The sequence below is a fragment of the Fragaria vesca genome, linkage group LG7 (assembly GCF_000184155.1).
Source record: "Fragaria vesca subsp. vesca linkage group LG7, FraVesHawaii_1.0, whole genome shotgun sequence".
Classification (NCBI taxonomy): domain Eukaryota; kingdom Viridiplantae; phylum Streptophyta; class Magnoliopsida; order Rosales; family Rosaceae; genus Fragaria; species Fragaria vesca.
In genome coordinates this window covers 17,699,677-17,716,005 of record NC_020497.1, presented here as the reverse complement: position 1 = coordinate 17,716,005, position 16,329 = coordinate 17,699,677, and the positions used below count along the sequence as shown (strand labels likewise).

At 39.1% G+C, this 16,329-nt stretch overlaps 4 protein-coding genes across 4 annotated transcripts; all 4 read left to right on the top strand.

The window, feature by feature from the left end:
- Nucleotides 1–1,513: 1,513 nt before the first annotated feature.
- Nucleotides 1,514–3,211, top strand: LOC101310461 (ras-related protein Rab2BV-like). The gene is made up of 2 exons (XM_004307538.1): nucleotides 1,514–1,678; nucleotides 2,723–3,211. Exons 1-2 carry the CDS (start codon nucleotides 1,514–1,516, stop codon nucleotides 3,209–3,211), a joined length of 654 nt encoding a protein of 217 aa, XP_004307586.1.
- Nucleotides 3,212–4,854: 1,643 nt separating this feature from the next.
- On the top strand, nucleotides 4,855–7,169 carry LOC101314328 (putative peptide/nitrate transporter At2g37900-like). Its single transcript, XM_004308860.1, has 4 exons — nucleotides 4,855–5,011; nucleotides 5,387–5,604; nucleotides 5,685–6,232; nucleotides 6,305–7,169. The coding sequence occupies exons 1-4, from the start codon at nucleotides 4,855–4,857 to the stop codon at nucleotides 7,167–7,169; spliced, it is 1,788 nt and encodes a 595-aa protein (XP_004308908.1).
- A 219-nt stretch (nucleotides 7,170–7,388) lies between these two features.
- On the top strand, nucleotides 7,389–9,788 carry LOC101310163 (BEL1-like homeodomain protein 9-like). The gene is made up of 4 exons (XM_004307537.1): nucleotides 7,389–8,030; nucleotides 8,612–8,982; nucleotides 9,088–9,148; nucleotides 9,247–9,788. Exons 1-4 carry the CDS (start codon nucleotides 7,587–7,589, stop codon nucleotides 9,589–9,591), a joined length of 1,221 nt encoding a protein of 406 aa, XP_004307585.1. The 5' UTR covers nucleotides 7,389–7,586; the 3' UTR covers nucleotides 9,592–9,788.
- A 1,475-nt stretch (nucleotides 9,789–11,263) lies between these two features.
- LOC101309874 (mitochondrial substrate carrier family protein B-like) lies at nucleotides 11,264–15,547 on the top strand. The gene is made up of 7 exons (XM_004307536.1): nucleotides 11,264–11,708; nucleotides 12,182–12,358; nucleotides 12,441–12,590; nucleotides 13,129–13,230; nucleotides 13,316–13,386; nucleotides 13,504–13,571; nucleotides 15,056–15,547. Exons 1-7 carry the CDS (start codon nucleotides 11,469–11,471, stop codon nucleotides 15,283–15,285), a joined length of 1,038 nt encoding a protein of 345 aa, XP_004307584.1. The 5' UTR covers nucleotides 11,264–11,468; the 3' UTR covers nucleotides 15,286–15,547.
- The last annotated feature ends 782 nt before the right edge of the window (nucleotides 15,548–16,329 follow it).

The window sequence follows — 16,329 nt, the reverse complement described above, 5'->3', positions numbered from 1 at the left end:
CGGATCTCTTGATCAGCTTAAACACAATCTTATCATATCTTAGTCTAAGGATATCCTTGGCATCTGATTCAACAATGACATTTCTTTCATGCAAGGAGGCAGCCAATATCAACTCCCCAGCTAAAATGGCAGCCGCCGGCCTCAGCCTCACTGACCGATCCATAAGAGCAAGGCTTCCCCTAGGAGTCACGAAGGAAGAATCACAGTTGGCCAGCGTACTGCTTGGCACACCGAACGGTGTTAAAACTTGGTGGCTTCCAGCCATACCCAAACGGACAAAAGGATTGAAGAGATCTTTATGAATTTGCTTTCATATCCTTGAAAAATTGGTACACTACCAGCCACCAGAAGTGTCTTCTATTATTGTGTTACAATTTGTGGCTTTGTTATTTGATTAGAGTATGGTGCACAACAGCACAAGTGTTTAGTGGTAGTAGGCCAGGACTATGTGTTTAGGATATGTATTTAGGAGCTAGTGTTTGAGAAAGGAGTTTGGTAGAACAAGAACTATAGAACAGAGGAGGACAATTTGAACTTGCTTCATTCATTCGTTGTTCGTGTGATGACATCACGTACAAGCATATATATAGATGTTAACGGACCTCCATTAATGATTAATCATCATTTACAAAATTGTTTAGTTTATCCCGAAAGAAAAATAAAGAGTCATAGTGTTGTATTATTTGATGTAAGTTAGAGGTGGGTTCAGTAACGTTTTCATGTCTGTATTTTTATTTTTAAAAATAAAATAAAATCAAAATGTGTCAAAATGTGTTTGGCAACATCAATTGGTATTTGTGTCCTAAACACTAAGGTCGGAGTCCCATGCTGACTAGTCGCTCCAGATAAGCTAGCTAGCAGCGCTGCCGTTGTCGATCCATTAGGTAGGTCTGTGTTAGGCGGGTGCTTCCTCCTCCTCCAAAGGCTACTGTGTTTATATACATGCAGCGCATGTGAGAGATTGCTAGTAAGCTCCGATCATTTCTAAGTTAGTTGTTCCTCAGTCGAACATGACTGGTCCTCAGACCACCCCAAAAAATAAAAAAAATAAAAATGACTGGTCCAGTTCGGTTCTCTTTGGTGCTATGAGCGACGTGTTGTTCCGTGTGAGGTATCTAGCACGTACGCCTTGTCGTCCAGTTGGTCCTCCGAGTTCCGCTCGTGAAAAGGCCGTTTTAAGTGCACTTTCATCCGTTTTCTGTTTCTTCTCATTCTCATTCTTCTTCTTTTTCTTCTCTTCTCCCTTTCTCAAATTTCTTCAATGCAATAAATCGCCAACAAAAGAGCGTTTTCAAATCCCAAATAATCATTCTTTATCACCATTCTGCACACCATTGTTTTATGGTTAGTCTCTGTCCTTCTTCTGTACCACTCTCCATTTTTATTTGACACTAAATATGTTGGTAAAGGGAAATGCTGTTTGATTCTTGTTAATGGCATTGATTGTTTTTTCTTGGTGTTTTTGGGTGAATTTGGATCCTGCAGGGCTGGGGTGGTGTAAGGATTAGAACATATGGCGTACAAGGTCGATCACGAATATGATTACCTCTTCAAGATTGTGTTGATTGGAGATTCGGGTGTTGGGAAGTCCAACATTCTTTCCAGGTTTACGAGGAATGAGTTTTGTTTGGAGTCCAAGTCCACCATTGGAGTTGAGTTTGCGACCAGGACATTACAGGTTAGTTTTTTTTGCTCTAGAGTTGAGATTAAGTTCCAATTTTTTCTTGCATTTTATTGTCTTGGAACATCAATGTTGGGTGTATGATTGATCAGGTTTTTCTGTTTTGAATAGAAAACAATGGTGTAGTGAAGTTTGGTTATTTCTTGTTCATAGGGCATATGGTTTAGATTTCTATGTATTGGAGTGATGGTATTAGTTTCTAGGATTTGGAGGTACTAAGATAATGTCTATTTCAAGATCAGTTCTTTCAAAGAGACCAAAGGATGTGATCAGACAATGATGAGTGTGAGAAACTCTAGAGCACAAGGGTGTGTTAGATTGTTAGATTAGGAGGTATGGGAAATCCATCAAATTTTCAGTTGAGCAATCCATGAAGGATTAGAATCATACAAATCCCCTACGATCAATTCACATTGATTGAAATCAAGACAAAACTAAATGCAAGATGGATAAAGCAAATAAATAGAACTTTTGGCTGATAGAAGATTTTTAATCGCCTTCTACTGTGGACACAGGCCAAGTTTCCCAAACTAGCTGGTTATTGTTCTTATAGGCTCTGTTTGAAAAGAAAGTCCCTTGGTGCTACTTGTACATACATGACTAGCTTTATGATTCAGGTAAAGTCCTTGCCTGCTGTTCTGTATTTTACTTAGCTTGTTTGGTAGCATTTGAACCCAAATTACCCAATCTGTACCCCAATATGATACTGCCATAGCTAAATTCAAGATATAACGTGTAGGTACGTAGTGTCCAGGGTTTGTGTAGGATATGTATGGTGTTTTCTTATGATGAACGGCAGAAACCATGTCCGCAGACAAATTTTAGGCAGTAATTGCACATGATATTTGACAAGTCTCTCTTAATTCCTTATCTTCATAAAACAGGTCCTTTACTAGATAGCAACAGTTGAAACTAGAGCAATAACGAATGTTAAGATTCCATAAGTAGCAGCATGCTTCTTTTCATCAGTGGCCTTGTGTATAGTTTCCATCTTAAGTAAGTATGTATTTACAGCAGATTCATCATGTTATACTGATGTAGGTAGAGGGGAAGACAGTGAAAGCCCAAATATGGGACACAGCAGGTCAAGAGAGGTACCGAGCCATTACCAGTGCTTACTACAGAGGTGCTGTTGGCGCTCTATTGGTTTATGACATTACCAAAAGGCAAACGTTTGACAATGTCACAAGGTGGCTACGTGAACTCAGAGACCATGCAGACTCAAATATTGTCATTATGATGGCCGGTAACAAATCTGACCTTAATCACCTGAGAGGTGTCCCAGGAGAAGATGCTCAACTCTTGGCTGAGAAGGAAGGTCTCTCGTTCTTAGAAACTTCAGCATTGGAGGCCCATAATGTTGAGAATGCATTTCAGACAATTTTGTTGGATATATACCACATAATAAGCAAGAAAGCATTAGCAGCACAGGAGGCAGCTTCGACCACTGGACTTCCTCAAGGAACTACCATCAATGTTGCAAATTTATCCTGTGACGCGAATAAGAAAACTGCTTGTTGCTCTAACTAAGAATATCTAACTATAAAAAGAAAAGGGGAAGTAGGCATATACAATTTTGTTTTTTTTTTTTAATGTTTTTTTTGTTTTTTAACTCAAAAAGGGGGCTACATTTTAGCTTCTGTTATGTATTTACTTCTAGAGGCCAAAGACAAAGAGCAGGGCTGGTTTTAGTTGACCATAGTAGAGGATGAACAGGACACCCTTGGGCTGTTTAATCTTTTGCACAGGTACCTGGAAGTGTGGGAGGCTAATCAGGGTCTCTCTCAGAGTCTCAGTATAGGCAAAGATTAGATGAAACAAGCATTGTAAGTATAGTTTCATTGTATTCTTAACTTTTCTTCTTGTATGTATTCTTTTTGATATTGTGAATCTTTATACTTAATTGATACTGGAATAAATTTTTCCATGTAACTTTGTATATAGTTTGTGCTTTTTCTTTACCAAGAAAATAAAACTAAAAGATAGAGAATGAAACTTATTCAAATCACCCAGTAACATACATCCAAAGATAGGCTAAGGATTTGATAATTTAACAACTCAAATAGAAATGGTTATATGAAGGAGGCATTATCTGAGACAGCAGATGATGAAACTGCTTCAGAACTTTCCAGTTAATCCTGAATAACTTGAGGAATCCCATATGCTTGGTAGAACTAAGGCAAAAGTGTATTGTTAACATTACAATTGCAGATTCCATACATGTCTTGGTTCTTGTTCACAATCTACTCATCATTCATATGCCCCAACAGAGAACCACAAAGTTTCAGTTGACCAAAACAAATCAAGGCTTAATGTCAAAATCCTCTTTCCTTCTTATGTATCTAACCACTATAATAACAATCTTACCCTTTAATTTTTAGGCCAGCTATGCTTAGAACAAGCACAAAGAAGCTTCTTAATTAAGAATCAACAAAGAATAGGTACAACTTTTTCTCCACTGAGTGCCTGTGGAAGCTAAGAATATGAAGCTGCTCTGTGGTAGGATGTCAATTGAACACCATTGTTACACTATTTAATATGTAGGATTACTGGTTAAACTTTAATAAACAAATTAACAATACATGGGAATCGATCGTATCCGTTAACCTATCATTAGTTTTAGCATTTTGAAATTTGTATTCTTTCCAAAGCATCTGAGGCTGGAAGAACCAGGTCTTTGTTCAAACAGCATCTTAATTTTTTTGTTAAATTACTAAGGTTTTAAGATTTTTCAAACATTCACTGGTAGCAAAAGTTTCCTAGTACCGTCTCCAAACAGAGATTAAGAATAGATTAGTTCTGTAAATAGTTAACAGTAACCAGTTTTCCTAAGTGCTCATGCTTTTACTTGATGGAACAATATTCTTAGTCCCTTATCACATAAACTAGTTTATCTTTGGCTGCTTGAATATATTTGAATGGGAGTGGAGTACGCAGAAATGTGAGTAGTTTTCTGGATAATTGCTTAGGTTTAATATAGTTACTGGTGCCTGTAACCAATAGTAGACTGCAACTAATTTGCTTCAATAAGAAACTCAAATTGAGCACGTTTCTACCCCAGGATAGAATCCCCCAGCTATAAAATCAGTGAAAAGAAAGCAAAACTTGATAGCAAAACTTCCAAGTTCTAAACAGACCATATCTTTCCTTTCGTTTCATTACCAATACCAAAGATGGACCGGCAAGAAGTCGAAAAGAGATTAAAAAGATCAGGTGGAGAAACAAGAAGGGAGGAAGAGAACTTGGTTCATGATTCATCTATAGACTACAAAGGTAGAGTTCCTCTACGTGCTTCAACCGGCGTTTGGAAAGCTTCTCTCTTTATCATCAGTAAGTTGTACTGTCTGTGCGCATAGCTAACCAACTCTTAACTTTCATTTCTCTTTAAACTTCGGATTATGTCATTGATTATTTTCTTATAATTTATCTCAGTTGTAATATTTTCCAGTGAAAATATAAGAAACCCTCTTGACGTGGTTTAAAACTCACTAGGCAAGTTACTTCTGAACCAGTCTGGTGCCATGTTTTTGGTTCTTTAACTAAGGTAACTGAGATGTAAGATGTTATGTGGCTAACTAGTTAGTTTCTTGGCTTTTAGCAATTTAGACCAGCAAGTTCAATTCTGTTGGCAACTGAATGAAAAAAGCTAGCTATTGAATTTAGCTACAGATAACAACAAATCTGTTGAATTTGTACCTGAATCAGCTATTGAATTCAGTGAGAGGCTAAGTTACTTTGGAATAGCAACAAATCTCATCACATACCTCACCCAAGTGCTTCATCAAGACATCAAGACCGCAGCGAAAAATGTGAACTATTGGGCAGGAGTGACGACAATCATGCCTTTAATCGGAGGGTTCTTAGCAGATGCCTACACGGGCCGATTCAACATGGTTATGTTTGCATCCCTCGTATATCTAATGGTAAATACTAGATACTCATACTACATAATGTCAAACTATAATGATGTACTGCTTTTGAATATTTCGTTAATGATCATCAGGGTCTGAGTCTGTTGACAATGTCACAATTCATCCCGAGTCTAAAGCCCTGCAAAACGGAGATATGTCGACAGCCTAGAAAGCTTCATGAAGTGTTGCTCTTTGTTGCCTTGTACTTCATCTCTGTTGGAACCGGAGGTCACAAGCCCTGTCTTCAAAGCTTTGGAGCTGATCAATTCGACGATGATCACTTGGAAGAAAGAAAGAAGAAAATGTCTTTCTTCAACTGGTGGAACTTTGCACTTTGTTGTGGGCTGTTTCTTGGTGTAACTGTGATTGTTTATGTTCAGGACTCAGTGAGCTGGGGGGTAGCAGACCTTGTTCTCACAATCACCCTGGCTATTACAATAGTGACGTTTTACATGGGGAAATATTGTTACCGTTATAGAGTAGCACATGGAAGCCCTTTGATACCCATGTTACAGGTCTTGGTTGCAGCCATTAGAAAAAGAAATTTGCCCAATCCTCAAAACCCTGATCTGCTCTTTGAAGTTCCCAAGTCAGAGAAGTACTCCCATGGAAGGCTTCTACTTCACACAAATAGGCTCAGGTAAGCAGCTTAATTATAAGCCCTTTTATACTTGAAATGTGCACATCAATACTAACAGGATGTCATCTGTAGGTTTCTAGACAAGGCTGCGATAATCGATCGCGAAGAGAATGAGAACTACCAATCTTGTGAGCAAAAACACAACCCTTGGAGATTGGCTACATTGACAAGAGTGGAGGAATTGAAACTCATCTTGAACATGATCCCCATTTGGCTCACCTTATTACCAAATACAGTGTGTTTGGCACAAGCATCGACCTTTTTCGTTAAACAAGCTGCTACAATGAACCGCAACATCACTAACGACTTCAAGATCCCACCGGCCTCCATTTTCTCTCTTGGAGCCATTGCAATGCTAGTCTCAGTCATGGTCTACGACAAAGTTCTTGTCCCAATGCTGCGTAAAGCCACCGGCAACGAAAGGGGTATGAACATCCTCCATAGGATCGGAGTCGGGATGATACTTGTGGTGATAGCAATGGCCGTTACGGCACTAGTTGAACGAAAAAGGCTACAATATGCTGATCCACAAGCTATGAGTGTGTTCTGGTTAGCTCCTCAGTACATAATTCTTGGTATAGGGGATGCATTTGCTCTGGTTGGTTTGCAAGAGTATTTTTATGACCAAGTTCCGGACTCAATGAGAAGCTTAGGGGTTGCTTTGTACTTGAGTGTGATTGGGGTTGGGAGCTTCTTGAGCAGCTTTCTAATTAGTGTTTTGGATCATGTTACAGCGAAGTATGGGAGAAGTTGGTTTGGGAAGGACTTGAGTGGAAGCCGCTTGGACAATTTCTTCTGGCTATTGGCAGCCCTGAATGGGTTGAATTTATGTGTGTATGGGTACTTTGCTAGAGGTTATACCTACAAAAATGTGGACCGGAGAGTAGCTTTGGGTGATCACTCTGTTAGGAATGGAAATGATCAATCCATTGCTTAGTTATTGTAAATTTGACGTTATGTAATCCGGTAGTGATTCATTCTTTGTTATTCATTATATTTATATGTTGAAACCGTAAAACGTTAGACTTTTTCATTATATTAATGATACGATAAACTATGAAGACATACATTAGACCAGAAATGTCTAATACTCAAAGCAATACCTAAATCTTCTTTATCATTTGTCACATTCTTTAATGTCACACGTGTAACCAGCTCTAATATATGGTAAAAATCAAGATGAGTGTAAGAATTTCTGTTCTACATTGACTATTTCTTTCTTGGGACCGTATCTATATCTTTTGCTTACCAGTTACCACACTGCACCTCTGTGTCTGACTCATTTCCTGGTCAGGACATTTTCCTTCCCTTCATTAAACCCCTCTCTCTCTCTCTCAAGCATCACACCTCATCCATGGCAGGCGAGGGTTTTGAAGCCTTCGACGTCCCCCAACAAAGCAGAAGAGACCACTTCCGAGTCATGAACCTCCTAACCAACCCACCACAGCCACAACTCTCACTCTTCACACCCTCCTCCACCATGCCAACCCACCAACCACCGCTTCCTCTACGTTTCTCCGACCACGACCACCGCCGCGTTTTTGAACGTGGTGAGTTCAGAAGCAGCCTTGTTCCCCTAGGCCCTTTCACAGGCTACGCTTCCATACTGAAGCACTCCAGGTTTCTCAACCCTGCGCAGCAACTCCTTCAAGACTCCTGCGGGTCGGATCGGTCCGATTCAGACCCTCCTCGTCTCCTTAACTACTTCAATGAAAGAGCAAGAGATCAGATTATTGGAGTCAGTGATCGGTTCGAGCTTCAGTTCAAGAATTCCAGTCTCACCATCATGCTCGATGAGGTACACGTTACACACTCGATCGCCTCTGTAAAATTGCATTTTCTCAATTCTATATGCTAGCATTGTGACTGTTACATTAATTTACCAATCGAAAAGTTCATACAACGAGCTCTCGATCAATCTAGAGAATCCGAAGATTACTTGTTACATATCGTTTTGTTAAACATGCTACATGCTCAAGATGAATTTAATTCAAGAGTAGGTGAGGCTATAGTTTTTGAAATTATGATTTCAATTTTACATTAGTTTACTATGGAGTATAATAGTAGTATAAGGTTTATCACTTTAATTTTGATTGATAGAAAATTTGATTGGGACTGGCAACGCGTCACAGTCACATCAATGATTGATTTGCTCAGAGGTCATTGGCAAAAGATGTATTGTCTTGTCACACTGTCACAATTTAATTTCCAATATCTATCTGTTTTTATTCTGTTGGACTCAATTTATCCTTGGGCCTAGAAAAAAACTTAGTGGTGGCCCATTGGGCCTGCTCTATCCAATAAGCCCATTTATGACCCACTAGGGTCATTTCATATTTGTGTATCAAACATTGTTAACCCCCAGAAACTTGTTCTTAGGTCTACAAGAGATATAAGCTATATTGCCAGCAGATGGAGTCAGTTGTTGCATCGTTTGAAACTATTGATGGGATTGGAAATGCAGCACCGTACATGTCTTTTGCCATCAAGGCCGTTTTGAAGCACTTTGGTTTCTTGAAGAATGCCATTTTGGACATACTTCAATCAAAAGGCAAGAGTACTGTTGGTGATTTTAGCCTTGTTAAAGATGACATTAGGGGGGTTTCTAAAAGAGGCCTTTGTAGCCAAAACCCAAGTCATCAGAACCTGACCAGCAACTTTCATCTATCGGAAATTCGATCCCAAAGAGGACTTCCGGAAACTGCAGTGTCTGTGATGAGGACATGGCTCTTCGAACACTTCCTTCATCCGTGAGTGACTTCTCTATCGTTATAACTTAACCAATGTGCTACTGCATTCATTCACGAACTGATTAATTTCTATCTTATATAACTCGTGGGTTTGTTCATTATCAGTTATCCTAGTGATTCTGAAAAGCAAAGGCTAGCTCAACAAACAGGCTTATCAAGAACTCAGGTGAAGCTTGCTACTACACATTAGGGTTAAAATCCAATTGACTTGTGATGCAATTAACCATGTAACACATGTTGGTATCAATCTTTGGCTATACGCAGGTTTCCAATTGGTTTATCAATTCAAGAGTAAGACTTTGGAAGCCAATGGTGGAAGAAATACACAGCCTGGAAACACAACAATCTCCAATGATTTCAAATTCAGACGTAACGAGAAGAAACGTAACGGCGCCATCTCTTGGCTCTTATTCTTTAGAGAACCCTCTCCATTTGGGGACTCTGCCTCAAACTAAACGCTCTAGAACCAACAAACATCTTGACATGTCTGAGCAGAACGAAACACAAAGCAATGCAGCAGCTTATGAGAATATCACAGGGAATTATCTTCATATGAATAGCCATGAAGGTGAAGTGTCTTTAGCATTAAGCCTACAGGCCAAAAAATGATGGAGACTGTTTCTGCTAGTGCTAGCTGGGATTTGCTTTTTCCTTATGCTTCTTGGATACGTATTATGTATAAAGAAGGAGAAAGGTAAGGATCAGGATTAATGCTTTGATAAGTTTAGTGGTGCTAGCTAGTTTCACAAAGTGGAGAACCCATTATGTTTTTAATCATAATTTTATTGTGCTACATTCCGAATACTTATCTGATATGTTCTGCAAAAATCGTCACAAGTCACAACCCATGATTTGGGTTAAAAAGCATCTTGTTCCACCGGACACCATAAGATGAAGAGTAATATTCTATCGAGTGAAAGGGTGAAAATAACCAGAACAAACATGATCTCAATAAATTGACCAAGGTTTCATCAACTCCCTATACCAAAAAAAAAAAAAAAAAAAAAGGGTTTACATCAACTTGGGTTTATTCTATCATGGATCAAGCAACGTATATATTCTATCATTGTTTTCTTGCTTGCACTATATTTGACAACCAACCCTCATCTTGATTATTCCAAGATCAAGAAGATACTCATTACCAAAACCATGAAGATAATAGATGATCGATATTGTATGCTCATGAAAGGAACATTCTGGTTGGGACGGACCCGGGCTCTGAGCCCGTGTGTTGAGACGGACTCGGGCTCACGGGCTGTAAACTCGTGTGTCGGGATGACCTCCGTCTTTGAGTTTTTGTGCCAAGACGGACCAGGGCGTTGAGCTCGTGTTTTGGTGAAAATCTTAAAATTACGTCGTTTTGGTGAAAATCTAAAAAGTAAAATTAAGGTTTTTTGACTTTTTTCAATTTATTCGTGAGCGACTTCTCTCATCTTCTCTCATAGCCGTGACTTCTCTCATATTCTCTCCTAAACGCACCTTGAGCCAAGACGCACCATCTTCTCACATGTCGTTTTGATGAAAATAAATAATTTATTTATTTTTATTTAAAATATTAGAATGCATGAAAAGTTTCGCCTTTCCGTTTTAAAATTTTCAAGACATGAGATTCTGACTAGACCCGCCTAAACCAGCCTAGTGACCGTTAGACCCGCCTAGAAATGAGTGTGTACATACTACATGACACCCTTCGCTCATTTCCTTCAAATTTACCGTAAATGTAAATCCAGTAAGAAAATGTGAAAAACATGGCTAGGTGGCTCCTAGGTTGGTGACATGGTCGGTGGTTGAAAACGGATCGGAGAAAACAAGGATTCAAATTTTTTTAGGGTTCCTAGAGTGCTACGTGGCAATGTAGGACACAGGAAATAAAAATAAAACCGACTTAGTTTACACTTTACTGCAACGTTAACCCCCGCAGCTGTCCCCAACCAAACCGCACGCGCGAAGAATATGCGAAACCGAAACAAACAGATATTCCGCGGAACATTCTCATCTCCTGAGCGCAGTCCCACCGTAACGTCGTAAGTCCGCAGCAATTCATAAGCCACATACATTGAATCTTCTATTCATATCCTCCCACCGACCTAGTAACATCAGATCCAACGGCTCATAATTCTGGTTCCGCAACAGTTACGCCACCTGTCTCGTTTTACTGTAGGACTAACCGTGGAGGAGTAGAGCTCTCAAACGCCGTGAGTTGACGATGACGCAAAACCCTACTTTTAAGTTTAGGTACCCCCAAAACGACGTCGTATGAACTTTCTTCTCCCCCTTGCTGCGTTCAAATGAGGCAAAGTGAGAAGAACCAAATGAAGCTTCAGAGCTGAGCAAAGAGAGAAGCCGCTTTGGGATTTGTGATCGGAGTACTAATTTCTGTTTGGGTTTTGCTGCAATTGAGTATCTGTTGGAATTAGGGTTAGGGTTTCGAGTTTGCTTCGTGGGTGAGGTTTTTGGTATTGGGGATATCTAGGGCACAGCTGGGAATGCAGACGGAGGCGAGAGTTGGGGTGGTGGTGGATGGAGGATCTCAGAGAGCTCTACACGCCGGCCATGGCGGCGTCGCCGCCGTCGCGCAGTCACTGCCTCAGCCGCAACCCAAGTCTCTGCAGCAGAAACACCAGTCTCAGATCGGAACGGTGTCGCAGCTTCTAGCCGGAGGTGTGGCCGGAGCTCTGGCGAAGACGTGTACTGCGCCTCTGGCTCGTCTTACTATTCTCTTTCAGGTTTGCCCTTTTGCTTTTTTCTATCTGATTCTGTTCTACAAGCTCAAGTTCTTATTTTTAAGTCTTTGTTTCTGAAAATGATTAACTTTTTTGGGTAAGTAGGACTTGTTATAAGTGTTTTGGTATGAATTTGGGTAAAAATGTGGTCTTTGAATCGTGTTGAAGTGTTTTTGACATTTATTGGTTTAGTGAGTCTTGAATTTAGTGTTTTAAGGTGTATTAGTAGAGCATCATGGTACTGTTAAAGAGCGTAAACTGTTAAGCTGTAGTTCTTTGATGCTTATAGTTGCAGTGCTTGAGATGTGTATGTGATATGGCTCTTGTGGTGTTTAGTTCTATGTTGTGATGTAGTTTGGCTAGTGTGCAGTGCTTCTAGCGACTGATCATTAAACTAGTTTGGTTACGGGTACTGAAAATTGGGTGTGTCTGATTTGGTGAGAGCTGCTTTATTGAGAATTTTCCTATTTTTTCAGATACAAGGTATGCACTCGGATGTTGCGACCATGAGAAAAGCTAGCATATGGCGTGAAGCCTCAAGAATTGTTGGTGAAGAGGGATTTAGAGCTTTCTGGAAAGGAAATCTGGTTACAATTGCTCACCGTCTTCCATATTCTTCCGTCAATTTCTATTCGTATGAGCAGTATAAAAAGGTTTGTAAAAACGCTCTTGGTTTAAGTAAGTTGTTGATCATTATATTGTGGCATTTAGTTCATTTGATTTTATTTGGTACAGATTCTACAGACAGTTCCAGGACTCAAAAACTCCAGAGATAATATGAGTACGGACATTTGCGTACATTTTGTGGGTGGAGGTTTGGCAGGAATAACAGCTGCCACAGCCACATATCCTTTGGATCTTGTAAGGACACGCCTTGCAGTTCAGGTAAGATCTGATGGTTGGGAGACGATCCTTGTTTTCTTTTACTAGAATTTTCTTGATTTGGCATCCTTGGGAATGCTATGCAGTTGCCTTTTGTTATTGGGCATTGCTGCATGTCGTATCAGTTTGTCCTTGGTATGTCTTTGAAAATTAGTCCATGCGTTTGTTAAAATCTGTTTGAAAATTTCTGTTCTGGAGGTAGATCTGAATCAATTACCCTACATTCAATTCAGTGAACCCTTGGGCATTCTGTAGGTTTGATTGCCTCAAAGCTCTTACTATCTACTGCATATACTGAAAGTCCTCTGAAATTGTTCTTGTCATGTCTACAGAAGTTATTCTTTGAGTTTTTCTTTGTTAAAACCTACCCACAATTTACTATCTGTGGTAGAGCTTGGACCATACACATTCTATGTATTCTATTCAGTATCAACATTTCAAACCATTGGGGGTTATGGTATTGTGTTCTTGATTGCCATCATATTGATTGATTAATTTTGCCTGTATATATTGTTTGTGCTAATTAGTTTGTTCTCTGCAGACAAACGTAATGTACTACCAGGGCATTGGGCACGCGTTGCGAACTATTAGCAGGGATGAGGGTATCTTTGGTCTCTATAAAGGACTTGGAGCAACCCTCTTGGTATGCTCCTATTATTATTATCAACTCATTTTGCTTAAAGTTTCTTTGTGGTATGCTGCTGACTCCTGGATTATATATAATGCAGGGTGTCGGGCCCAGTATAGCTATCAGTTTTACAGTATATGAGACATTAAGATCTTATTGGCAGGCCCAGAGGTGATTACCTTTTCTTTGGACTCCGCAAATTTAGGGTCTTGATGCCCTTCATTTTTTGTTCTATGCATCTTATTTTCAGGCTTAACACGCTAATATTGATTTCATGCCTTTAATCAGGCCTGATGATTCTACTGTGCTGGTTAGTCTTGCTTGTGGGAGCCTTTCAGGAATCGCTTCATCAACAGGTGAGTGATCCTAGACTTTCTATTTGGAATCTCCTGAGCTTTAAGATGGCCTATATTTCTTTTAATGTGTACTGGGGGTGGTGGTTGTGCTTGATGGTTTCATTGATATGTGCTGAGAAGTGAGAAGTCAAAGTTTTCAAACTTGTCAGTTTCTTGATATTTGGTCTGCTAGTTGCAATGGTGGTTTTAAACTTTTATTATCATTTTATCTTTTACACTTAGGTAACCCATGTCGGGTAGAAAAGTGTATTCTTTGACAATTTTTGTTCCTGTGATGTTTTCTGTATTCGTCCCCAGCTAACCAACAGAGTGACTGGTGGTGGGCAAGAGGGGAATACAAACTCTTTACTTCTTTTTGTTATTGCTGAAAACCCCAACCTGAATTATTGCATTTAACTTGATTAAAACAATGCTATTACAGTTAACAACATGGTTCAATTAATTTCTTTGTTAAATTGGAAACACCAACATTATAAAAGACGTTGATGTATACAGCTGTTTACTATGCTTTTGATGCAGAGAAAACAGGTTGTGGTGCAGGCTCTGCACCAAGTCTTTAACCAGACTGAACCCTAGAGTCAGTGACAAGAATGGAGTGGTTTTTAATCTGGCATTTGGGACTTGTAGTAAGGAAGCTGACAAGAAATTGTTTCTCCTTTTGTCATTCATCAAACTTAAATTCCTTAATAATAAAGATCTTATTTTGACTAACTTCATTCAGCATTTCTTCGGTGACTTGTCTCCCAAAGATTTGCAGTCAGTTCTATTATAGGGTGGCACTACAGGTGAACCTTTGTTCTCAGTTATCAAATGTGAGAGGTTTCCTCTTTGAGGTATGCTTCTCACTTAGGCTTCCTTTTCCAATGTCTTCATGGGTATTGGAATCTGTCAAGCCTCACTGATACAAATGGGAGTGCTATGTTTATCAATTTGCATCAGCTATGGAAAGAATAATTTCTCTTATTCTATATTTAAAAAATGACTTTATTAGGGTATTGGATAACATTTCTATTCCTTTAGAGACTGGATGACCTAGGTACTATTTCTATAGTACAAGCAGCCTATGAGTGTTCATTTTACTAGTTTGGTGATGTCTTATAGAAAAATTATAATATGATCGGGCAGTTATGGAGACCTTATTAGTGCTTCCAGGCCGTCAATTTTTTAACAAAGCTTGGTTGCAGTGGTGTTTATTCAATAATTTTTGAGTTGAATGTGAAAAATTCTGAACAATATGCTTGCAAGAGTGTTTATTGTTAACATATATTTTACATCTTTGTAGTCTGAAGTTTTTCGTCTTGATTGTCCTTTACTTGTCTGCTTGTTATGGATAGGTTCTTTGGTCTGCATTTTTACAATAGCTTTGTTCTGTTTTTTGGTTGATGACGTCTGACCTTGTAGAGTTCAGTTAGTGTCATAGATTATTATCAAGTGTTATGCAATAATTGTGTTCCCTCCTTAAATTCTTTCTCACTATTATGCAGCGACATTTCCATTGGATCTTGTGAGGCGACGCAAACAGTTGGAAGGTGCCGGTGGCCGAGCACGTGTCTACACAACAGGTCTTTTCGGTACATTTAAGCACATATTCAGGACAGAAGGCTTGCGCGGCTTATATAGAGGAATTCTACCAGAATACTACAAAGTGGTACCTGGGGTAGGCATTTGTTTTATGACATACGAGACACTGAAGATGCTTCTTGCAGATGTTTAGTGCTACTATATAGTAGGTGCACATCAACTCACGCGAGATACTAAAAAGGAGGATGTGATTAGAAACTGTTATAACTAATCTCATGGTAGATTTTGTGATTGCTGCTGTGAAATGCTAAGACTTGCATTTTTCCATGTATAGATTTAGGATCCTTTATTACGTTTAGAAATGTAAGCAACTTGTTTCTCATAGTTCTAAAAAGAATATCTATGTCTTCGTTTTGCTGGGCGGCAATTCATGCGTCAGTTATGACTAATGTATTCTTCCATTTTTTTTATAAGGAAAAGAGAAGTCTAAATAGTTATCACTTTGCCTTCCACAAGATTAGTTTTTTTTTTTTTTTTGGAGAAATTATTGGTCACTCCATTAGCTTTCATGCGCTCGACAGTTTACTCCATTAACTTTCAATTTCAATCGATTACTCCATTAACTATCCAATGTCACACAATTTGGTCCATCCGTTAAGTCGCCGTCCAAATCAGTGGTTAAGTTGCTGACTGGACATATTTTTCAACTGAAAATTCTATTTAACACCCCATCTCTCTCTCTCTCTCTGGCCAGCCATGGCTTCCCAAACAGTAAGTAAGCTGTGGTTTTTGGCTTCACTTTCCACTCACTCAAATCTAACAAAAGTTTATGAACCAAAGCCTATTTTAAAGATAGGATTACAAGCTTTAAGTACATAGCTTAAGTTTTGAAAACAAAGCCGTGGATAGGAAGTTATGCTCTCTTAAAGTTGAAGCAAAAATCTGAAAACTCAGAAAATTTCAGCTTTTGGCTGAATCTGCTACTGTTTTTAGAAAGCAATTTGACAAACCAAATGTTAACCAAATCCTCTGAAATTTTACACACATAAATATGGATATATGAGCTTTACAAAGGTACTTTCGGGTTTTAAAACAAAGGTCTGAGCTGAAAGATATCAAGACGCAAAGTAGGCAAGAAAATCAGCTTTTCTGCAGAATTTGGCTGAATCTGCTACTGTTTTTGGCAAGCAATTTGACAAACAAAATGTTAACCAAATCCTCTGAAATTTAACACACA

Excerpts from the sequence above, each read along its gene's own strand:
- LOC101310461 (XM_004307538.1), top strand. The coding sequence starts at position 1,514 with ATGGCGTACAAGGTCGATCACGAATATGATTACCTCTTCAAGATTGTG. Across the intron at positions 1,679-2,722 it reads TTGCGACCAGGACATTACAG|GTAGAGGGGAAGACAGTGAA; the intron begins GTTAGTTTTTTT and ends ATACTGATGTAG.
- LOC101314328 (XM_004308860.1), top strand. The coding sequence starts at position 4,855 with ATGGACCGGCAAGAAGTCGAAAAGAGATTAAAAAGATCAGGTGGAGAA. Across the intron at positions 5,605-5,684 it reads CATCCCTCGTATATCTAATG|GGTCTGAGTCTGTTGACAAT; the intron begins GTAAATACTAGA and ends AATGATCATCAG. Across the intron at positions 6,233-6,304 it reads CTTCACACAAATAGGCTCAG|GTTTCTAGACAAGGCTGCGA; the intron begins GTAAGCAGCTTA and ends TGTCATCTGTAG.
- LOC101310163 (XM_004307537.1), top strand. The coding sequence starts at position 7,587 with ATGGCAGGCGAGGGTTTTGAAGCCTTCGACGTCCCCCAACAAAGCAGA. Across the intron at positions 8,031-8,611 it reads TCACCATCATGCTCGATGAG|GTCTACAAGAGATATAAGCT; the intron begins GTACACGTTACA and ends ACTTGTTCTTAG. Across the intron at positions 9,149-9,246 it reads CAGGCTTATCAAGAACTCAG|GTTTCCAATTGGTTTATCAA; the intron begins GTGAAGCTTGCT and ends GGCTATACGCAG.
- LOC101309874 (XM_004307536.1), top strand. The coding sequence starts at position 11,469 with ATGCAGACGGAGGCGAGAGTTGGGGTGGTGGTGGATGGAGGATCTCAG. Across the intron at positions 13,231-13,315 it reads GACTTGGAGCAACCCTCTTG|GGTGTCGGGCCCAGTATAGC; the intron begins GTATGCTCCTAT and ends TATATAATGCAG. Across the intron at positions 13,572-15,055 it reads AGGAATCGCTTCATCAACAG|CGACATTTCCATTGGATCTT; the intron begins GTGAGTGATCCT and ends ACTATTATGCAG.